The sequence below is a fragment of the Nerophis ophidion genome, linkage group LG12 (assembly GCF_033978795.1).
Source record: "Nerophis ophidion isolate RoL-2023_Sa linkage group LG12, RoL_Noph_v1.0, whole genome shotgun sequence".
NCBI lineage: Eukaryota > Metazoa > Chordata > Actinopteri > Syngnathiformes > Syngnathidae > Nerophis > Nerophis ophidion.
In genome coordinates this window covers 32,967,720-32,992,917 of record NC_084622.1, presented here as the reverse complement: position 1 = coordinate 32,992,917, position 25,198 = coordinate 32,967,720, and the positions used below count along the sequence as shown (strand labels likewise).

At 38.8% G+C, this 25,198-nt stretch overlaps 1 protein-coding gene across 4 annotated transcripts in view; it reads left to right on the top strand.

Annotated features, from left to right (window-relative positions):
• Positions 1-25,198, top strand: part of LOC133563322 (homeodomain-interacting protein kinase 3-like) — a 72,330-nt gene that overhangs the window by 18,550 nt on the left and 28,582 nt on the right. For all 4 annotated transcript variants that reach the window (XM_061917393.1, XM_061917391.1, XM_061917392.1 and 1 more), the window contains exons 2-4: positions 1,364-2,352; positions 2,435-2,626; positions 3,417-3,598. In XM_061917393.1, coding sequence (XP_061773377.1) covers positions 1,364-2,352; positions 2,435-2,626; positions 3,417-3,598 — 1,363 coding nt within the window. The remainder of the gene's footprint in view (positions 1-1,363; positions 2,353-2,434; positions 2,627-3,416; positions 3,599-25,198) is intronic.

The window sequence follows — 25,198 nt, the reverse complement described above, 5'->3', positions numbered from 1 at the left end:
GAATCGAACCTGCAACCCCCAAGTTGCTGGCACGGCCGCTCTACCAACCGAGCTATGCCGCCCCACGTATAAAATATTGCGACATGATAATTTAGCTGCTACAGAAACAACTAGCCCGTCATCGCAGATTTCATTTCAACAAATAAAAATACAAACTTCATTGTAAATAAAGCCACGCTTTCACTGCTTAATGCTGTGCTCATATGTGTCGATTATGTTTTAACATTTAGAGGACGTGCTGTAATGAAATTAATGAAATATAATCTGGTTGTGGTGATAATTATTACATTGAATGGCAACTGCCATTCTATGCCCAAACAGCATCTGCGCATACATTGCGTTTCCAAAGACATCCCGTTTTTTCTCGTTTTGTTTTCTTCAGTGTAGTTTGTTTTTTTTGTGCTAATATATTAGATAATTACAATAAAAGTTTCACAGTGATTGGTTCAGTTCAGTTGATTTAGTTGATGTTCAGATGAGAAGATTTTAGTGACACATCATTTATTGACTGTCATGGTGATGAGAATGTTTTGTTCATTTGTTAATATCAGCACTTTAATTGAAATGTTATTTTGGTGCTACAGACCGTAGAAACATTATTTTGTTTTTATTTGAATTTTAGTAATTTACTTGCCATTTATGAACGTTTTGAACATAGATGAATATATTTGTTCTAACCATATCATACCATCATAAAAAAAGTTTAACACTCAATACAATTTAAGAAATAAAATAATATAACGAAGAAATACATTTTTTTAACTGGGAAATCGAGACCCATTGAATTTCCCAGGGACCCACTCAACTCACCACCTTTGGGTCCCGAGGATTCACGACATTGAAACCTATCAACATCGTTGTGAGTGATTGTTTTGCAAAAGGATTGACTGATAGACACAATTCCAACAAAAGTGCAGGTGGGATTTGATTGTTTTGCAAAAAGATTGACTGATAGACACAACTCCAACAAAAGTGCAGGTGGGATTTGATTGTTTTGCAAAAGGATTGACTGATAGACACAATTCCAACAAAAGTGCAGGTGGGATTTGTTACAACTTTTCAATTCGTTGTGTGCATAATACATACGTCATTTTAATCAACGGATTTGCTCCTCCTGCAAGTAATTGATAGCCACCATCTTCCACAGTATTATCAGAAAGTTTCAAAGTACGTCTGGATATCTATAAAATCGGTAAAGTTTCAGAATTACAGCATTGTAGAAGTGATAGGGCACAATGCTCCTTATGAGTGTAGGTGTGTGCCAAGAGACCGGTAGGGGCTTACACCCAAGTCAAGCACAGTACAAATGGCCTAGTGAGAGTATACTCTAAACCTGACTGGTTTTGGTCACTTTTATTTTCAGGTATGGCCTCGCAATTCTTGGTTCAGCCATCACACCTGCACTCAGCTCAAACAAGTGCCTTTGGAACTCGTAGTAGCAGCAACCGACACCCAGGGGAAGCCCACCTCATAAATAACACCAGCGGAGCCTTTCACATCCAACCTGCACTGAAGACTTATGTGATTGGAGTGAACTACGGAATTGCATACCCAAACAACGTAATCCCCTCAACAGTTGATTTTGAACTTGAACGGCTGCACAGGGCAACAGCAACTGAAGAAAGAGAGAAGAGAGCACTTCCTGTGACGGGATTGCACACTTTAGAGAGCTGGGATGGACTAGGAGAAGGACGTGTTAGGTTCAAAGATAAGCCTTGTTTGTGTAAAAGCAGAGGGCCACAGGAAAGAGGCCAGGACTGTGTGGTAAGAGGTACGCATTGTGTCAGATTTGAAGAAGACCAGAGCACAAACAAAACAGAAAGGGGCTATAACAACCATGACTCAGGTGAGAAACGGAGATTCAAACAGAAAATAGGTCAAGGTAAAGAACTACGGCAAGATAAGAACTGTATAGGAACCATGCAGATAGTGGATGAGGAAACTGACATACCTTCACTGCCTGCTCCTGTGGCAATGTTTCAAACTAGCACGGAGAATCAGAACATTGTTAAAATAGAAGGCAAGGGGACCCTGCCTTCTAAAGACAACATTATTGGCACAGGGAGGATGGGTGTTGGGAATGAATTGAGTGGGACAAAAATCAGGTCTAACGGCAGCACTGAGGCGGTGGCCGGAGCAACAATAAACAAATCAGGAACAGGAGATGGTGACTATCAATTAGTTCACCACGAGGTTCTTTGCTCCATGAAGAACAGCTATGAGGTGTTGGAGTTCCTGGGTCGTGGAACCTTTGGTCAGGTAGTGAAGTGCTGGAAGAGGGGAACAAATGAAGTGGTGGCTGTCAAAATACTGAAGAACCACCCATCATATGCACGCCAGGGACAAATTGAGGTGAGAATGTGTTGTAAGACTTTCGGAAATTGCACCATTTTTTCAAATGTTATAACATCATGTGAACTTAACATGTTTCCAGGTGGAGATCCTTGCCCGGCTGAGCAGTGAGAGTGCAGACGAGCACAATGTGGTGCGCGCTCTGGAGTGCTTTCAGCATCGCAGTCACACTTGTTTGGTGTTTGAGATGCTTGAGCAAAACCTTTACGATTTCCTCAAGCAGAACAAATTCAGCCCATTGCCACTCAAAATCATCCGGCCTATTCTGCTGCAGGTAATGTAATGTCTTGTGCAATCTTTAAACATACCATCAATATTCAGAAAAAATAGTATGTTTAAATATGTTTATTTATTTGAATATTAAATACAATCTCTCACCCTTGTCAGCCACCGAAAGATAGCACAGTTTTTCTTTTTCTGGGCTTTCCATTTTAACTGAAAAGCATCCATTCCGAGAATTAAAAAAACTGACAGAATGTGGCCAAACTGATGGCCAGTTGGTCTTTTGTTTGCTCTAGCTGGTGCTTTGGGTTATTACAGTTAAGTCATGTCTTATGCCTGCAATTTGAACTCTCAAAAATCCAAGACGTTAGTGCAAACAACAAGGCATGGAACATAAAACAGGTCTTCAACTTACTTTGACAATGAGTAAGGACTAATGATAAAGTTGCATGTTATTTATATGACTGGCAACATTTAAATTGTACTTTATTTACAATAAAGATCTCTGTTCTGACAGTACAGCCATTGTCTTCATGGCTTAACGTCTGAGTTGAACAGTTTCAATAATAGTCATGTTGCGAGCTAAGTAGCTCATGTGAGACCAATGGCCTAAGTATTCTGGCTGGTGTCCTTTTGTAATTAAAAATGCAAAACGAGACCTTTTTTTTATAGAAGGTTTGAGTAATCAGATGCTTTTTTTTGTAAGTCCGACTTGGTCATTTACGCCAAAATTTTCTGAGCAGTGAGTGCACACGTTCCCTTTAAGAGTAAAACCTCTGTGTCAAGCAGAATTACCTGTAATTAATTCATTATTTTACTGTTTTAAAATTGGGTGTTTATAGGTGGCAACAGCGTTAAAGAAACTAAAGTCCTTGGGTTTGATTCATGCTGACCTGAAGCCCGAGAACATCATGTTGGTAGACCCGTCCAAACAGCCATACAGGGTCAAGGTTATTGACTTTGGCTCAGCCAGTCATGTCTCGAAGGCCGTCTGCTCTACTTACCTGCAGTCCAGATATTACAGGTGAGTGGATACACTTTCTCCAGAAGTTGTAGTATAATCCGTTAGGCTCTTTATGGGAGGCTGTAAGTTCTTTCTGTATGTGTAAAGCTGACGCTTGCGCTCCAGCCACCAAAACAAAGATTGTGGATGACTGAAAAGAGGGCTTTGATTGATTGATTGAAACTTTCATTAGTAGATTGCACAGTTCAGTACATATTCCGTACAAATGACCACTAGAGGGTAACACCCGAATAAGTTTTTCAACTTTTTTAAGTCGAGGTCCACGTAAATCAATTCATGGTACAAATCAGGGCTGGGCGATATGGCCTGTTTTTAATATCTCGATATTTTTAGGCCACATCGCAATATACGATATATATTATGATATTTTGCCTTGGCCTTGAATGAACACTTGATACATATAATCACAGCAGTATGATGATTCTATATGTCTACATTAAAACATTCTTCTTCATACTGCATTCATATATGCTACTTTTAAACTTTTATGAAGAGGGAAATCACAACTAAGTCAATTGACCAAAAATGTATTTATTAAAGTTGTTAAGCAGTGGCACAAACATTCATGTCATTTCCAAAACAGAAAGTGCAAGATTGTCACAGACATTTTAAGTGTCAAATAAAAATGAGCTGCATAATAGGAAATCAAATAGTATTCGTCCTTCACCATGTGGTACGTTACTACGGACGTTATTAAATTATCTTTATTGTCAAGCGAGTGACTTTTCAAATGATGCTACATATTAGCAATAATGCTACTTTTTATAGAAACGCTTTTGCCCCACACTTGACAAAATACGGTTGTCTGTTCGACATATTCCCACTTGAAGCCGAACCACCGCCAGACGATGGACCCCCTGCTGTTTTTATTGGGAATTAAGTCTTCCTTCATTTGTTACCAGATTCGCACCTTCTTTCTCTCGTATTACGACTCGTACGGCTACATTAGCATCACAGCTAATGTTACCCAGTCTGCTACCTCTCTGCTAGACGAGGGCGTATACGTATGTGATGTATGACGTGACGTGTGTAGGTTTGTGCGCCTGCTTGTCTGTGAGAAAGAGAGACAGGAAAGAGTAAGAAAAACCTGTAGTGTAATGCCCGCAGCTAAAAGCAACTGCGTGAGAACATATACTCGAATATTACGATATAGTCATTTTCTATATCGCACAGAGACAAACCTGCGATATATCGTATATATCGATATATAGCCCAGCCCTAGTACAAATATATACTATCAGCATAATACAGTCATCACACAAGTTAATCATCAGAGTATATACACTGAAATATTTACATTATTTACAATCTGGGGGGTGGGATTAGGAGGGTTTGGTTGATATCAGCACTTCAGTCATCAACAATTGCATTATCAGAGAAATGGACATTGAAACAGTGTAGGTCTGACTTAGTAGGATATGTACAGCGAGCAGAGAACATAGTGAGTTCAGATTGCATAAGAACAAGTATATACATTAGAAATACATTTGATTATTTACATTTGGTTATTTACAATCGGGGGAGATGTGCTGTGAAGGGGGGAGGGTGTTAGTAAAGGGTAGAAGTTGCCTGGAGGTGTTGTTTTAGAGCGGTTTTGAAGGAGGATTGAAATGCACTTACTTTTACACCTGTTGGGAGTGCATTCCAAATGGATGTGGCATAGAAAGAGAATGAGTTAAGACTTTTGTTAGATCGGAATCTGGGTTTAACGTGGTTTGTGGAGCTCCCCCTGGTGTTGTGGTTATGGCGGTTAAGGAAGTGGTTTGACATATACTTCGGTATCAGGGAGGTGTAGCGGATTTTATAGACTAGGCTCAGTGCAAGTTGTTTTACTCTGTCCTCCACCCTGAGCCAGCCCACTTTGGAGAAGTGGGTTGGAGTGAGGTGTGATCTGGGGTGAAGGTTTAATAGTAACCTGACTAGCTTGTCCTGTGATGTTTGGAGTCTAGATTTGAGAGTTTTGGAGGTGCTGGGGTACCAGGAGGTGCAAGCGTAATCAAAAAAGGGTTGAATGAGAGTTCAAGAATCTTTTAGGTGGTTCAATTGACCAGAGTGGAGATTCTGTAGAGAAATCCTGTTCTTTGGTTGACCTTTTTGATTACCTTGGTTGCAATTTTATCACAGGAAAGATTAGCCTGTAGAATGGAACCTAGGTAGGTGACCTCATCTTTCCTGGTGATAATGTCACCCACTTTTATAGTGAAGTCACTGACTTTCTTAAGGTTGATGTTGGACCCAAATAGGATGGATTCCGTTTTACCTAAGTGTATGGATAGCTTGTTATCAGCGAGCCAGGTGCAAATACTAAGGAGTTCAGCACTGATGATTTGTTCCACCTGCGACTTGTTTTTGCCAGATACCAGCGGGGCCGAGTCATCCGCAAACAGGAACAATTCACAGTCACATGCTAATGGCATGTCATTTACCTATATTAAGAACAGTAAAGGCCCTGATATACTGCCTTGGGGGACTCCACAGCTTACTGAGAGGGGGGAGGGGCACGGGGCCGTTCACCTCTACCACCTGCTTCCTCCCCTCCAAGTAAAATTGCATCCAGCTCGATGAGGTTTTATCAAATCCGATTGCTCTGAGCTTATCCAACAGTATAGCGTGATTAACGGTGTCAAAGGCCTTCTGAATGTCCAGCATGACCATGCCGCAGTATTTGCCCGCGTCCACCTCATGTTTGATGTGGTCGGTCAGGCAGAGAGGGCATGTGTCAGTGGAGTGGTTAGTTCTGAAGCCAGATTGGAATTTGTACATGAGTTTTTTAGTAGCAAGGTAACTATCGACCTGTTCATAAACTATTTTTTCCATTACTTTCGAAATGGAACTGAGAATAGAAACAGGTCGGTAGTTACCAGGTTCTAATTCGCTTCTTTTTTTATAAAGGGGGGTTACTCTTGCTATCTTGAAATCCTTGGGTACTTGGCCTTGTTTAATTGAGAGGTTAATTATGTGTGTGATGATAGGAGCAATGGTGGTGGCAGAGTCTCTGAGGAATCTGGAGGGAATATTGTCAAGGCCAGTGGCCTTGTTTGGGTGGAGTGCGCTCAATTTATGAAGCACCTCGTCAGCTGAGACCATTTCTAATTTGAAATTGTTGTTGATTACTCCTAGCTTTCTGTAGAAGGTGACAAGACAAATAAAAAAAAAAAAAGCACTTTGAAAGGAAAAAAGTTTTCTTTACCCCCCAAAACGTACCAAAAAAGAAGCTGAACCGTGGCCCTAAAACTTATATACTTACTGTAGCGTGGGTTACCTGTAGCGTTGCACTTCTAGTAAACACAATCATAGATACGAAGAAAATGACAGTTGTCAGCTGTTAGAATATAGTACCTTGATAAACATGGCAGAAATGTCTATAACAAGATACTGTAGTGTTGCAACGGTACTCAGTAAAATCCTGTACGGGACAATCTGACTTTATTAAAAATTTGTGAAATGGAGATATTAATTGAGATCGAATGATATGAACAAATTAATTGTGATAATTTTTTGGGCCATATCACCCAGCCTTACTTTGAACACAATACAAGGTGCTATAAATTACTGTATATCAAACAAACTTAACAAGGTGGTGATGGATCATCTTGGTTTTTAATAACAAGCCTAAACAACAAGCTGATATCCTCTTTAGGCTCTGCCAACACACACACACACACACACAGAGGTATTTGCAGGGACGCAAACGCCAAGATATCTGCATGGTCTTAAAAAGTCTTAAGTCCTAAATCTCACAATTTTTATTTAAGGCCTTAAAATTCTACTAAAATCTCATTAAATGTCTAAATTAAGATTTTGAAAGGTCTTGAAATATTTGTTTCTTAAAAAAAACAAACATGCATAAATGTCAGTATTATTTTTAAATGTTATTTTTTTTAGGTTGCTAGAACGTAATTACAAAACAGTACTAAAGTAGGCTACATTAACTGTCGGGTCAGAATTTATTGAGCACCACCAGCTAGTGTGCTGTGCGCACATATCAATGTGTTGTTGCAGCTTAGCATAGCAGTGAAGAAAAGCCCATAGCAAAGCAGAATTTGCATAAGGTGGGTAAGTGCAAGTTCAATGATTTGTGGCCCCAGAACGAAGGAAACCTATTAATTTTTTTTACAGATGTCACAATTTCGGGTTAGGACCCCGATGTGGAGCCATCGAGGAGGGAAGCATTTGTAAACATCGCAGTAAAAATGTAAGAGTCAAAAATCAGTGATAAGTCCGTGCCAAAAGATGCTGAAACGCCACAAACGCTTGCACAACTAAACAAGGATAAACTATACAAGGATCAACTTTACCCCCTCAAAGGAGTGTTATGTGGGTAAAGTGGCAGCAATTGCCGAAGGTTACTCTTAGATGTTTACTAGTAACTTATACTATTACATAAACTAATGACAAACTGATGTGTTTGCGCTAGTAGAGAATTCACAGCAATAGTACTATTAAAAATACATAAATCTCATATTTCTATTATTTTTTCCAATTTCTGGTTAGCTTTTAATGCTTAATCTTTTCTCCAAGTTTATAAGCTATAAAGGTTGTCTGTTTAATGTTTACCGTCAGTTTATGGTTGGGTGAGAAAAACATAGAAAATTTGCAAATGTCACCTTGTCATGCTTAAATAAAAACTAGTTCTGGTTTATTAGTAATATGTTAAAAAAAAAAAAAAAGTCACAAAAGCGAGTAAAATGTTTTCATACGTCCCAGATACAAAAGGAGCGGAACAAATTTGAATATTTTCCACATAATTTACATCCAAATTCTGTTTGATACTTACAAGCCATAATCACCTTCTTCCTTTTTAGACAATGGCTCTGTCTGCACTTTTTTCACAACTTTTTACAGTAGTAGTACTACTACTGTAAATGTTTTTATCTGTTTGCTCAATTGTGACAGCCATAAAAACAATGCAAAATTTATAATCTCTGCTAAAGCTAAATGGTTAACACTGACAGTCCGTTTCACAGACAATATACAGTGGGGCAAAAAAGTATTTAGCCAGCCACCGATTGTGCAAGTTCTCCCACTTAAGATGATGACAGAGGTCTGTAATTTTCATCATTGGTACACTTCAACTGTGAGAGACAGAATGTGAAAAAAAAAAATCCAGGAATTCACATTGTAGGAATTTTAAATAATTAATTTGTAAATTATGGTCGAAAATAATTATTTGGTTACTTCAAACAAGGAATATCTCTGGCTCTCACAGACCTGTAAGTTTTTCTTTAAGAAGCTCTTCTGTCCTCCACTCGTTACCTGTATTAATGGAACCCGTTTGAACTTGTTATCTGTATAGAAGACACCTGTCCACATCCTCAAACAGTCAGACTCCAAACTCCACTATGGCCAAGACCATTGAGCTGTCGAAGGACACCAGGAAAATTATTGTAGACCTGCACCAGACTGGGAAGAGTAAATCTACAATAGACAAGCAGTTTGGTGTGAAAAAATCAACTGTGGGAGCAATTATCAGAAAATGGAAGACATACAAGACCACTGATAATCTCCCTTCATCTGGGGCTCCACGCAAGATCTCATCCCGTGGGGTCAAAATGATCATGAGAACGATGAGCAAAATTCCCAGAACCACTCGGGGGGACCTGTTAAATGACCTGCAGAGAGCTGGGACCAAAGTAACAAAGGTTACCATCAGTAACACACTACGCCGACAGGGAATCAAACCCTGCAGTGCCAGACGTGTCCCCCTGCTTAAGCCAGTGCATGTCCAGGCCCGTCTAAAGTTTGCCAGAGAGCACATGGATGATACAGCAGAAGATTGGGAGAATGTCATGTGGTCAAATGAAACCAAAATATAACTTTTTGGTATAAACTCAACTCGTCATGTTTGAAGGAAGAAGAATACTGAGTTGCATCCCAAAACACCATACCTACTGTGAAGCATGAGGGTGGAAACATCATGCTTTGGGGCTGTTTTTCTGCTAAGGGGACATGACGACTGATCCGTGTCAAGGAAAGAATGAATGGGGCCGTGTATCGTGGGATTTTGAGCCAAAACGTCCTTCCATCAGTGAGAGCTTTGAAGATGAAACGTGGCTGGGTCTTCCAGCATGAGAATGATCCCAAACACACCGTCCGTGCAACGAAGGAGTGGCTCCGTAAGAAGCATTTGAAAGTCTTCGAGTGGCCTAGCCAGTCTCCAGACCTCAACTCCATAGAAAATCTGTGGAGGGAATTGAAAGTCTGTGTTGCCGGCAACAGCCCCAAAACATCACTGCTCTCGAAAAGATCTGCATAGAGGAATGGGCCAAAATACCAGCTACTGTGTGTGCAAACCTGGTAAAGACCTGTAGTAATCGTTTGACCTCTGTTGTTGCCAACAAAGGTTATATTACAAAGTATTGAGTTGATTTTTTGTTATTGACCAAATATTTTTTTTTCCACCATAATTTACAAATAAATTCTTAAAAAATCCTACATTGTGAATTCCTGGATTTTTTTTCACATTCTCTCTCTCACAGTTGGAAGTGTACCTGTGATGAAAATTAGACCTCTGTCACCATTTTAAGTGGGAGAACTTGCCCAATCGGTGGTTGACTAAATACTTTTTTGCCCCACTGTATATACACGTGAAGTGCACATGCATGTGAAAATTGCATTGAATAAATAATACAATTTAGTTTAAACTGGAAAAAATGTAGAGTGTCCAATGAACCTAACATCAGTATTTTTGGAATGTGGGCGGTAGCTGAAGTACCGGTAAAAAACCCACCCTGGCACGGGGTTTCTCCCACACTGAGATATTTAAACAGAGATTCGAAGATGCACACGGCCTAAAGTTAGACGTTATCAGTAGTTATGTTAAAATTAGGGTAATTTATACAGGCCTGAACAAGAAATGCGTTAATTAACTTGAAATCATTTTCAATTAAACTTTCTCTCTGAACTTTTTTTAAGAGGTTCCACTGTACAACCAAAACCAACAGGACAAACATATCTGTGGTTTGTTCCTGAAGCCATGCAAGTAGTTTACTTGGAGTTACACTTTGAATAAAGTGTGTGGGGCAGCATTCTTCTGCTTTAACACAATTGCTCGTCAGGCCGGGAAAGAAGCACATGTCAAAGTTTGTCGACCTCATGTACATGTCAGGCTTGAACTATGGTGGAAGATCATTGCCAGGTCTAAATTGGCTTTCCAAGATAGTTAAATTGTTTGTTTTAAATACCCCAAGTAGTCTGTAAATTTGAGTGGAGACAAATCAGATAGTGATCTGTAATAGGGGATTACTTTATTTGGAGCCAATAGTGTGTCTTTTGTTTAGTCAAAGACAATTTCCAGTGGCTAAGAGAGCTCTTGCAATGCCATGTTCTTTGCCCTCTTATCACTACCTGGCTGATAAAAAAGGGATAGTAGTATAATGTAGGAATGTCATGCAGAATATTTATCCGGAGATAAGATACTGGAAGACACCACCAGTAGGTACTAATTGGAGATAGTTGTCGATTTTAGCTGAGATAGGCGCCAGCTCCCCCCGCGACCCCGAAAGGGAATAAGCGGTAGAAAATGGATGGGATGGATGTTTGTTTCACTGAGCGCCTAGCAAAGTCTAACCCAAGATGAGTACTATATGTTTAGGTCCTCTTTGCTTTTATTTAATATGGTGTACCTTTTATGACCCCACATAATGTAACTGAGAACACCATGAACTGTACAACTTTAACACTGCAATGTCTTTGTGCTACTTTCTTGTATGTCTGCATTTCTGGACACATGCCCGACTTCTTGTATGTTTGGTCCAGGCCGAGCATGTTACATACAACCTGTCTTGCATAAAAAAGAGATACTACTATTATGCTTATAAGGAACTGTTCTGTGAAATACTAAGGTTTGAGATAGTTCTCCTTAAATTAACTCCTTAACTCATTAAACACAAACTTTGTTGAAGAAAAAAAAATCCAATAATTACGGTATCCTATTTGCCTTGCATAAGTAGTGACAGTTAACTTGTTTACTAAGGTCCGTTTTTTGAAAAGGGTCTGTATTAAAAATTGTCTACAGCAAAATATTTTTCTCCCTGGAAATGAAAGAGGCTAGCCATTTCTATTCACTCATGATTTAACCAACAAGTCCCAGCAAGTACATTGAGTTGGCACATTTGAACTATTGTGTAATTCATGACACATTCTGTTATAGTGCTTGTGCATGCTTGCAATGCACACACCCACTATTTATTTCAGAAGAGTACTACTTTACTAATTAACAAATATTTACTCTAATGTACAGTTTTGCACAGTTTAAACTTTAGACCGAAATGGAAAAGCGCAAGTGAAAGCCAGAGTTTCTTCCCCTGCTAGAGCAGAGCAGGCCATTCTCAAGTCTGCACTCAGACAGGAGTCAAACATGGGGCTTTAAACATTACATAACTTATGGCTTTGCTCTGGACTTGTTCTTCTTCATTGCGCACGGTTTGTTATAGAGCAACAGCATCATTCCTAATAATATTGCTGAGTGAAAAGGTGGGGTATTAGAGGGGTATAGATGAGATTATTCAGGATACAGTCAGCCAAAGAATGTGAAGTGTCAAAACCCACATTTGGATCCAAGAAAAACATTCAGACATTCCTGTGTCCGACTGGGTGTGCTAATACGCAGTTTGTGTTACTGTGTACAAGCTCCTTAACCTTAGATCATTTCACGTGGGTAAAACAATTCTCTGAATATGGCTCACAAAAAGTGATGGTACATGTGAAGTTACTTTTCCTTTGATTCTAATGGTGGTCCATGTTTTTTTTACTTAACCCGATCAAACCACAGAGCTAACTTTAAAAGTGTGTGAAATATAGCGTCTGCCTTTTAAAAAAAGAACAAATATTTTCAAGGGAATTTTTTTTTTTAATCCCCATTGAGTGTGTGTGTGTTTATGATTATGCACTTGGAAGTCTATTATCAGCAGAGTGCTTAAAGGGACGCACGGTGCTAATATTTGATTATAATGTTTGGTTACCAAAACAAAGCTGTTGATTTGAACAAAAATAACCATACATGCATTTAAAAAAATAACTCCTTCTGCTGTGTGCATTGTGTAAATGGGATGCTTTCCTTTCGTTTTTAGAAATATTTTGTTGTCAAATAATGTTTCAGCTATTTACAGCTACTATATCCCCCTGGTAGATACAATCTATTGTTGTCATGGCAGCCTGGCACATGAAAAACTGGTGAGGTGATGGCACTATCTTTGGGGATTAGTGACGTAAAACCACCTACTGCAATGTAAGTGGAGCACCAGGCTTTGTAAATAATTCAGCTGAGCAGATCAGGTGAATGGGTAGAATGCAATCAACTAGCCATACCTGGAGGTTTACGTTAATTAGGGTTTATCACAGGTATTGTCTTATGCATACTCTACTACTCCAGTGAGGATCTTTTTTTTCCCACCTTAGATGTACATTGTAACAATCGTCAATTTCACTCCAGTAAATACATGTGTAGAGTAGTGTTTAACTCATAATACATGTAATATATATTTTTTTTTGTTCACTTGAAGCATACCAATATATCTGTATTGGATGATTTGGTTTAAATCAGCCAAATGTATGTATGTATGTATATATATATATATATATATACATATTATTTCCAGGCTTTTTATATATATATATATATATATATATATATATATATAAGTATATGTATATATATATATAAGTATATGTATATATATATATATATAAGTATATGTATATATATATGAACTTTTTTTTTGGTGTTTTAGTAGTTTAGTTAAATGTTTTAAATTTGACAGTTTCTCTTGTTTTCATGGAACATTGAACAAACAGGAAGCAGCTGGCATAACATGTCTACTACTTACATGTTTAGTCTTGAATAGTTGCTCACTTAAAGTTAAAATGTTGCTTAATGTTGAAACTACAGAGCTTTGAGTGGCAAGCAATTCCGTAGTTTTTTTTTGACATACTGAGGCTATTCTTTGCTTGGTATGCTAACTAGCTTTTAGCTAACACCACATTTTTGGCTTACACAATTGTGGTTTAGTTTATTACAAACAGGCTTACGAACATTTTAATAACAAACTCAACATGGTTACCCATGCCCTATTCAAGTTGCCCAAAAAGGATTTGGAATAAGCAAAACTTATTTAATCACGTCACTTCTCCATATCTCTCTAATTGCCGATCGTCCGTTCACTTCCTGTGTTTACTATGTTTAGACTCAGAATAACTGTTATTCCCACTGGACTGCAATCTATTTGTGGTGGGGGTTATGCATTTGCAAAAATTGAGTTAAGAAAATACAACAACAGAAACAGGTGTTTAGAACTACAAATTAACTATCTTGTCGCTTTTTCTGTTCTTTAAAAAAAAAATATATATATTTATAGACCTAGGGCCTCATGTAAATGGAGTTGCAGGACGTTCCTACTAAAAATAGACGTATGTTCAAATCCAGAGAAGTACATACACTAGTGAAAAAAATGAATGTCTATTAAAGTGTGTGCACACATAAAGCCCATCCATCCATCCATCCATTTTCTACCGCTTATTCCCTTTTTGGGGTCGCGGGGGGCGCTGGCGCCTATCTCAGCTACAATCGGGCGGAAGGTGGGGTACACCCTGGACAAGTCGCCACCTCATCGCAGGGCCAACACAGATAGACAGACAATATTCACACTCACATTCACACACTAGGGCCAATTTAGTGTTGCCAATCAACCTATCCCTAGGTGCATGTCTTTGGAAGTGGGAGGAAGCCGGAGTACCCGGAGGGAACCCTCGCATTCACGGGGAGGACATGCAAACTCCAAGCACATTTATTTTTACATTGCAATCAACTTGAAATTGGTACCAGATTTCAGTGTTGCTTGCCATGCCCAGACCGTGCCGCCTTTAAAGTACACACATCATAATAAAGGCACCATGTGCTTAGGTACTGCACAAGTCAGTAGGTTTTTTCTTTCTGGTGTTTAGAGCAATCACCATCAGGTTGAAATTGCTGTGTGCTGCAGGCAACCACAGGTTGAATGAAATAAAAAAGAAATAGTCGGGCATCAGAAAGGTGAGGAAGAAGTTGGATGTACTTCTCCAAAACAGACGAGTGTTTAAAAATATATAGTCGCGGCAACGGGATTATAGGCGGAGGGTCCCTTCCTCCTCATCGCTTCATGTGTCGCCCTATCCCAGAACAGCGCTTGGTGCCAGTGGACAAAATTTATTTAATCTTGCTATCATTTAAATGTAAACATGCCGGCATATCCGAAAGGATACAAACGACTTTCAATTTTGTTTGATTACTCAATTTATTAATAGAGCACAAAATAACTTCTTGAGGTAGCTGCAGTATATGGGACAGCCACCTCGGTCTCGGAGGTGCCAGTGTGCCGCAACAACCCGCTGATGTTGTCCACCTGTTATGGCCAAAGAGTCCCAGTATAATGTTTTGACAGGACAGTTTTGTGTCGTGGTCTCCATCTTTTTATTTTTGTTTAAATCAAATGTTGGCAAAGCTAGAACAACCACCTTTTGTGTGTCTCCAAAGCATCCACAGCCTTTAGAAATTAACGTATGTCAGCCCTCTAGTTGGTTTGAAGCAGTGTGCATTTCCACGTCAACGTCAATCTTGATATGTAAATCTCATCTTTGCCGCGAAAAAGGTTGTACGTGTGCATAAGCAAGCTTGCTACTCGAGGCCCAAGGTTATATGTGTATATGGGCGTGGGCTAACAGGTGGCGCACAATCTATTTGTGGCGGTTCAAATGTATAACATTTCATAAATGTATGGGTAACATTGAGGCAGTAGCAATATTGCCAAATTTAATGAAGTAGTCCGTATTACTTAGGAGGTTCAGGAGTGTTGAGGTCTCACATAGTAAAATGATCTTACCTCAAAATGGAAATTGCATTTTATTTTCTTTTGTTGTTTTTTTGTTATTTTGATAAACAGGACAATTTGTTTTTAATATGTCTATATAATGGCTTGTCTGAGAAATTAGCCTTTAAAGAAAAGCACCAAAATAAAGCCAAATACTCTGATAGTGGGGAAACTATTTTTTTTGTGTAGTTCTTATTCATAGAGATGGATTATGAAATCACTGCTGAAAACCGAAAATGATAATTCTTCTCTCGTACACTTTTCAAAGTATACCGTTGTGACAGTTGCATCTGCCTTTCCCTCAGTAGCAGCTACCTTTATGCTCACAAGTTTGATGCATTGAGGGTCATTGAATTTTACTCCTCACCATCATAGACAAATAATGTTAAAGACACAATCCTTCAAGATTTTATCATGAATTAGGTTCTACTTGAATTATCACACCAATGGATCAGCGGTGTCCTTGCGTGAAAATATGTGTCAATAAATAAGGAAAACATCAATTCATTACATTTGTAGTCTTTCGTCTTCACACTTGTTTTGTTCTCATGGCTGCTCTTTACTGTGACTAGTTGGTTCTGGATCCAGGCAGGCAAGCATGTATGCTGTTATTTGTATTTTGTGATCTTGCCATTATGGCAGGAAAAGCAGGAGCTCTAGCCTTTAATGACTGCAGCATCGGGCAGCAAGACACGGAGTCCTACGTGTTTCTGTATTGATGAAAAAACAATTTTTAGGATGTCTGAGATCTGTCGGAACAGTCCATGTGGTTGTGTAGGAGTTGTCTATTCCCCTTATTTTTTTAGAGAACTGGGGCCTTATGTAACAGGAGTTATGCGGATTGCTACTAAAAATAGTTGTATGTTCAAATTTAGAAAACAGCGTATGCAAGTAAAAATTCAGATGTATTAAAGGGTTTGCGCACCGAAATCCAAGCCAATTTCTTTATTACATCAACTTGCAACAAACTTTAAATTGGCAGCAGGAGGTTACTTGGCTTAGCATGGCCAGACTACGACCAGGCCATGCCACCTTATAAAGCCGCAAATCATAATGAAACTAGCCATGTGATTGAGAACTACGCGCTATGTCCAATCACAAGTCAATAGGAGGTGATTCTGTCTTGGAGCAAATGACGACGGTTTAAAATATTGAAAATGCTCTGTGAAGAACCTGTAGACAGGCGGAAATAAATAAAAAAAATGGTCTGTCACCAGGATAAAAAATGAAAAGAGGTTCTTCACGGCTTCCCTCACGCAATTTAGCCCTTAGTGACATGGGACCACCGCAACCCCCATTTATGTAATTTGGTTTATGCAATCTTTTAAATTTACTCATGCCATCGCTAACAATCGATTCGAAACATTTAGATTTTTGTTTGATTACTTAATTTATTATAACAAAAGAGGAGAACTTCTTACAGTAGCAGCTGTACATGAAACAGAGTCAGCCCCTGCCCTCCACCGCCCCCCGGTCTCGAGTCCCATCGTGCCACAACCTTCGGCCAGCCAAGCTGGTGTTGCAGTCACAAGACCACATTTTAACAGTAATAGGTTGCAAAATTATCACCTATATACATTAAGAGATTTCCTCACAAATATTAATAGACATATAAATAATTAATTGCATAAAGGGGAGGATGAGTTAATTGTTAATGTCTGTGATGTGTGCATCAATCAGCCTGAGAATTAAAAGTTGGCACATTTACCTAGCATCACCTCATTGTTGCCAAGTATCACAACGTGTAGAAATGTACTGTACGTACGGCAGCTATGGAGTTGGCGTGAGGCATCGCACATTTCCACTTCCATGTCAATGTCGATCTTGATCCATCTCATCTTTGCCGTGAAAAAGGGCGTATGGCAGGCTTTTGTGCGTATGCAAGCTTGTCACATAAGGGACTTAATCTTTTTTTTGCAATGGATTAGCCGGTGGCTTCAAATAGTGCTGGCACAAATATCCATTCATCATCTTTACTGCTTCTGTTCAAGGCCACAGTCCCAGGTGAGTTGGGGGGAGAGACACAGTTCGGCCTAGAGCAAAGGTGGCCAAACTCTTTGGCTCAGGGGCCTCATTGGCTTTTAAATTTGACAGACGGGCCGGGCAAACACATGATGTATTTCAAAGCAAATCATATTTGTTGGAACAGAGTGTAGACTTCCTAAACATGGGCTCTACATCTATTTTCAACAATATAATATCAGAATCTCAAACACAAAAATGGCATTACATGGTTAACATTTACATTCTCTTTCAGTGTGAGCAATGTTGTAATCACCCTTTTTTGCCAATGTGTTTAAGTCTTGTATCAGTTTTGTTGTGGCAATTGTCATAACACAGTGGTTCTTAACCTGGGTTCGATCAAACCCTTGGGGTTCGGTGAGTCGGCCTCAGGGGTTCGACGGAACCTCTGCCGCGGAGGTCAAGACTCACCCAACTCATCGTAAAAATAAAAACTTCTCCCTATCAATATATTATGGATACCCCCAAACAATGTTCCTTCTAATTTCCATCTGATTTACAGGGGTGTAATTTGTTGTGAGTTCATGCACTGTGTTGGTTTTGTTCTTTGAACAAGGTGATAATCATGCACGGTTCATTTTAGTGCACCAGTAAAAAAACATATAACCAGAGGTGGGTAGAGTAGCCAGAAATCGTACTCAAGTAAGAGTACTGTTACTTTAGAGATTTATTACTCAAGTAAAAGTAAGGAGTAGTCACCCAAATATTTACTTGAGTAAAAGTAAAAAGTATGTTGTGAAAAAACTACTCAAGTACTGAGTAACTGATGAGTAACCTGATTACGCCAAAAAATAATGCACAAAAACATAAAAATAGCAATGACCAAATTCAGAGCCAGTAATATCTTTTAAGCAACTAAAACAATATTATATATTAAATAATAGTACATTAAAATAAAACGAAAAAAATGGCACATTGAGCCACAATAACTTAACAGCACCATAGCCTCAGTAGGAGTTCATTGATTTGATTGATTGATTAAAACATGTATTAGTAGATTGCACAGTACAGTAAATATTCCGTACAATTGACCACTAAATGGTAACACCCCAATAAGTTTTTCAACGTTTATCAATTACTTAGTAAATGACCAAGTCGAGGTGATCTACCTCATATATACGTATACATACACACACGTCATTTATACACACACATATTATACATACACACACGTCATTTATACACACACATATTATACATATACACACAAATCATTTATACACACACATATCATATATATATATATACATATATATATGAGACACTAGTGATTTAGGGCTATATAAGTAAACATTGATTGATTGATTGATTGATATGTATATATATATATATATTAAATATATATATATATACAGTATATAATTTATATTTATTTATTTTGCCGTTTTTGTTCAGATGTTAAAAGGTGTTTTTATGAATATACATGCATGTTTAACATATAGATTCCTATCTTTCATGAAGACAAGAATATAAGTTGGTGTATTACCTGATTCTGATGACTTGCATTGATTGGAATCAGACGTTCACGTTTTCAAATGGAGGAAAAAAAAAGTTCCTCTTTTCTGTCTAATACCACATGAAAGTCGTTGGTTTTTGGCATCTTATTTGTCCAGCTTCCATATTCATTTTTATACACTTTACAAGAAATACATTGGCGGCAAACTCCGTGGCTTGCTAGCTTGTTTGCGCTGGCTTTCGGAGACTCTTATTTCGTTAGCGCAGGCGCGATGGAGCGGCACTTTTATTGTGAAGACAGGAACTGTGCGATCAGTCTTTAGGCTTTTGACGGGAAGTACGGTTGAAATAAAAAGTGTCTTTTTTCCTTTACACTTTTGATTGATTGATTGATTGATTGAAACTTTTATTAGTAGATTGCACAGTATAGTACATAATCCGTACAATTGACCACTAAATGGTAACAACCGAATACGTTTTTTAACTTGTTTAAGTCGGGTCATGTGACCGCCTGGCTCTGTTTGATTGGTCCAACGTCACCAGTGACTGCATGTGATTGGTGAAACGCAGGCATGCGTAGATTCTACTTTGAAGCTCTGTCATTAACCAAAATAAACATTAATAGATCGATAAAAAAAAGTAGCGAGTAGCGAGCTGAATGTAGATCAATGGAACGGAGTAAAAGTAGCGTTTCTTCTCTATAAATATACTCAGGTAAAAGTATATTGCATAAAAACTACTCGTAGAAGTACAATTTATCCCAAAAGTTACTCAAGTAAATGTAACGGAGTAAATGTAGCGCGTTACTACCCACCTCTGCATATAACTTTGTCTTGAATTTAAAAAAAAGTCATTTTATTTTTCACTAAAGAAGGGTTCGGTGAATGCGCATATGAAACAAGGTTAAGAACCACTGTCATAACAGATCTTTGCCTAATTTTGTGCTAATATTTGACGGGCCGGATGTGGCCCCCGGCCGTAGTATACCATCCTGCCCTAGAGGTTTCACTGTCATTCACGATGCTAACATGCACTACTCTCAAAGCTTCACAAATTTTTACATGCTGTTGCCTGTCATTGTGCAATGCTGAATTCAACCTATAAACCTTAAAGCTACAGTTTGCTCAAAAAACTTAATATATATACAGTTGCAAGAAAAATGTATGTGAACCCTTTGGGATTACTTCGATTTCTGCATAAATTGATGATAAAATGTCTCCTTGTGTTCAATGAAAATATGAAAGCTTAAGACTTGTTGTGCGGTATTAATTTAAGCAGACTGTTTGTTGTTGTGACCTCGATGAAGATCAAAACACATTTTATGACCCAGTTTATGCAAAAGAAATCCCAAAGGGTTCACATACTTTTTCTTGCAACTGGAAATATATATTATCTAATTATATTTAAGAGACATTGTATCTTAAATTAGGAAATGTTACAGAAACCTTGAGGTTGGAAAACTAAAGACTATTTATCGGCCCTATTGTGTGAATCTGTGTTGGCCCTGTGATGAAGTAGCGACTTGTCCAGAGTGTACTCTGTCTTCCGCAGCTGAGATAGACTGCGGCACCCCCTGTGACCCCGAAAGGGACAAGTGGTAGAAGTGGATGGATTTAATAAACAACTCTTCTGTTTGTATCCATCACACTTTCATGATTGAGGTGCCCTCTAACTTCCTCAACTGCGTTATGACGGTTGGAAAGTTAACACTACCATTACAGCATGTCACTGTGTTCAACACAATTATGAGGCAATATAAAGGTTAAATGTATTTTATGCATGTCCATATTTTTATGGTTTTAAACTGGAAAAAAGTTATGAGTGAGCTGTGAAAGTTACTGTTTTGGATTTGAAAAAGATTCCCTTTTTTACCTTTAAACAATATTGTTCTGTAATGAACAAAACCATGTACAGTATGAACAAATAGTGTTTGCGTAAGAACAGTTTTTTTGCGTAATGCAACTTCTTCCTCCTGAAGAATCGATGGGAAATCGCTGTTACTCCTTTCTGGCCAAGAAGGCCAAAAAAAATGTTTTAAAAGCTCGACGTAAACTGTTTTCTATTTGCAGGCAGACAAACACAAGAACATGCTTTTTGTCGGTTATACAATTGTAAGAAATTGTTTCATTTATCACAGTGTAATTCTGTTATTATGGTCATGTGTCCAGCTGTTGCTTGGCAACAGTAATTTCCCGCTGTGGTCGTCACAGCAGTGGCTGCTATTTCTAGCACCATTATTCAGTGAGTGTGTCCAAGTCCAATAAACAATGGTTTTCATAGAGCTTACTCTTACTACTGTTGCAGGGTTGCTACTCTACACTTGTTTGAAATGGACATTTGACATGCATACTACTACTTCTTTACTATCATACTAAGTGTACTGTAAACAGTGCCAGGTATACTTCTATACAATTACTACTATTTGAATTTGTTTTTTCTTCTACTTTCTACTCCGTTAGGGTTTAAATAAGAATACAAAATGATGGAAGGTCTTTTTTTCCCCCCCAAAAAATTTGAACTCATTGGACAAAAATAATTTTGTCTTAATTTCATGACCATACAGATACATACTTGTGGCCATGTTACGTACTTTTTAGGATCTCTACATTGGCTGGAAAGTATGTGTGCGTGCATATAGGTAGCTATGTAAACGTTGTTGGGACAAGCGGTAGAAAGTGGATGGATGGATATAAATATTACTGTGGATAAAGATATACAAAAAAGTTAGGGATGGGAATTTTGTGGTTGTTACAGTGCATTTGGAAAGTATTCACAGCGCCTTACTTTTTCCACATTTAATATTACAGCCTTATTCCAAATTTGTTTAACTTTAAATTTTACACACAATACCTATAATGACAATTTGAAAAGTTGTTTTAGAATTTTTTTGTAGATTTGTTAAAAATAATAAACTTAAATCACCTGAACCTAAGCATTCATTGTTTTTACTATGACGCTCAAAATCCTGTTTCAACTGATCCTCCTTGAGATGTTCTTACAGCTTAGTCCACCTGTGGTAAATTCAGTTGGTCGGACATGATTTGGAAAGACACACTCTGGATACTCTTGAACTCCGACTGGGGCGATGGTGGATTTTTCAGCAGGACAATGACCCTAAGCACACAGCCAAGATAACAAAGGAATGGCTTCAGGACAAGTCTGTAAATGTCCTTGAGTGGCCCAGCCATAGTTCGGACTTGAATCCGATTGAACATCTCTGCAGAGATCTGAAAATTGCTCCGCATCAATGCTTCCCATCCAGCCTGCTAGCGCCAGAGAGGTGCTGCAAAGAGGAATGGGTAAAATTTCCCAAAGATAGATCTGCCAAGCTTGTGGCATTGTGTTCAAAAAGACTTCAAGCTCTAATTGCTGCCAAAGGTGCAACAATTAAATATCAGGTAGCAGCTATGAATAATTATGTGAATGAGATTTCTTAGTTTTTATTATGAATACATTTGCAAGGACAAAAAATAATGTATTCCATTTTGGCTTGGGGCCCGTAACATAACAAAATGTGGAAAAAGGAAAGCGTTATGATTACTTTCCAGATGCACCGTAATTACATTTTTCAACTCTTATCTTTTCAGAGCAACTACTCAGTTGCCTAGTGGAACCTACTCAGTGGCCTAGTGGTTAGAGTGTCTGCCCTGAGATCGGTAGGTTGGGAGTTCAAACCCTGGCCGAGTCATACCAAAGACTAAAAAAATGGGACCCATTGCCTCCCTGCTTGGCACTCAGCATCAAGGGTTGGAATTGGGGGTTAAATCACCATAAATTATTCCTGGGCGCGGCACCGCTGCGGCCCACTGCTCCCCTCACTTCCCAGGGGGTGGTCAAGGGGATGGGTCAAATGCAGAGGACAAATTTTACCACACCTAGTGTGTGTGTGAGACAATCATTGGTACATTTAACTTTAGACAATATGTTGCGTAGCAGTTGCATTGCTTTAACGTCACACTTCCATTGAGCAGAAATACTGCACAGCAGTAAATTCCCCGAATTAGATTCCAGTTGTGATTATAGCAATACTTGCTTCATACACACGCAAGCCTTTTTCTCACTACATACCCTTTCATCATCTTGGCCCAATTCTTTGATATCTCATGTACGTAAACAGAGTTGCAGACAGTGTTAAATGCCGCTGTTGTCATGAGGTCCAGCTGGAGGGCACCACCACTCCTTTGTCCTCACACCAGATAAAGCCACTCAGCTCAACCGTGCTCTATTACTGTCTACGTAGGAATAAACTGTCAGTCGATAGGCTGAGAGTAATTGTGCTGAATAGCTATGTCTTAAACTTATTCAACATTTATGGCTTTGTTGTCCAAACTAGGCTTGCCACTGCTGTCAATAGTGTCTCTCACCTGTATCTAAAGAATGTAGTGTATTGGATCGATAGTTTAACATTAACTTCTTACTTTAAATGTTGATACATGGGTGTAAGATTGTTAGAATATCACTACCTCTATTTTTTGGCCACATTGTCTAAAGCAGCTGGGGTCGTTAACGCGGTACCCATGGTTTACCAAGAACCTAGGAGTTGCCTGTGAGCTTGTTCTAAAATGGGACACTCACCTGTGAGTTGTCTAAAGCGTTATTTTATTGTTGCTATTTCCCTGATTCAAACTTTTATTAATGCATAGTTGAAAATGACAATATTGAAAATTAAACAGAATATCTTTAAAATGAATGAAATGAGCATGCTCTATTTAAAAAAAAAAAAAAGTATTGTCTGCTTTGCAAAACCTTGGCACTCGGAGTAGGCAGTCATGGAGACATGTTGCAGGTGGAGGAGCTTGCCGTTGGCTCCTCACCAGCAGTTCTAGAAGAAACATCACCTTGGGAACTAAGACCTTAATAGTCTGACTCACATTTTAAGGACAAAAGCTAGTTAAAAGACACTTGTGAAAGGAGGGAATTACTTTTTGTTGTTTGGTTCAAATCAACGTCACTGCTCTCTCCAAAGCTCGTAGTTGCCAACTTTATTTAAACCACTGCAATAATTCCACAAGTCCCTTAAGTTGCTATTTAATATTCCAATAACAGCATACTTCTCTAATAAAGTAATAATCAATTAGCTGTATGAGTTATATATATTACAGTCAAGAAGTATTTTAACACCCTGTTGTTTTGCAAGTTCTCCCACTTAGAAATCATGGAGGGGTCTGAATTTTTCACGGTAGGTGCATGTCCACTGTATGAGAGATAACCTAAAAAGAAAAATCCAGAAATCACAATTTATGATTTTTCAACAATTTATTTGTATGATACAGCTGAAAATAATTTGAACACCAATCAGCTAGAATTCTGACCCTCAAAGAACTGTTAGTCCGCCTTTAAAAGTCCTCCTCCACTCCACTGTATTATCCTGAATCAGATGCACCTGTGTGAGGTCGTTAGCTGCATAAAGACACCTGTCCACCCCATACAATCAGTAAGACCCAAACATTCAGCATGGCTAAGAGTAAAGAGCTGTCCAAAGACACCAGAGACAAAATCGTCCAACTCCAGAAGTATGGAAAAGACTACGGAGAAATTGCCAAGCAGCTTGGTGAAAAAAGGTCCACTGTTGGAGCAATCATTGGAAAATGGAAGAAGCTAAACATGACGGTCAATCTCAATCAGAGTGGAGCCGCATGCAAGATATCACCTCGTGGGGTTTCAATGATGCTAAGAAAGGTGAGGAATCAGCCCAGGACTACACGACAGGACTTGGTCAATGACCTGACAAGAGCTGGGACCACTGTTTCCATGGTCACTGTTGGTAATACACTAAGACGTCATGGTTTGAAATCATGCATGGTATGGAAGGTTCCCCTGCTTAAATCAGCATATGATAAGGCCCGTCTTAAGTTTGCCAATGACCATTTGGATGATCCAGAGGAGTCATGGGAGAAAGTTTTGTGGACAGATGAGACCAAAATTGACCTTTTTGGTCATAATTCCACTATGCGTGTTTGGATGAAGAAGAACGATGCGTACCATCCCAAGAACACCATCCCTACTTTGGGGGTGTTTTCTGCTCATGGGACAGGACGACTGCAGCCATGTATTGTGAGATTTTTGCCAAAAACCTCCTTCCCTCAGTCAGATCATTGAAGATGAGTCGTGGCTGGATCTTCCAACATGAAAATGACGCAAAGCACACAGCTAGGAAAAGCAAGAAGTGGCTTTGTAAGAACCATATCAAGGTTCTGGAGTGGCCTAGCCAGTCTCCAGACCTAAATCTAATTCAAAATCTTTGGAGGGAGCTGAAAGTCTGTGTTATTCAGCAACAGCC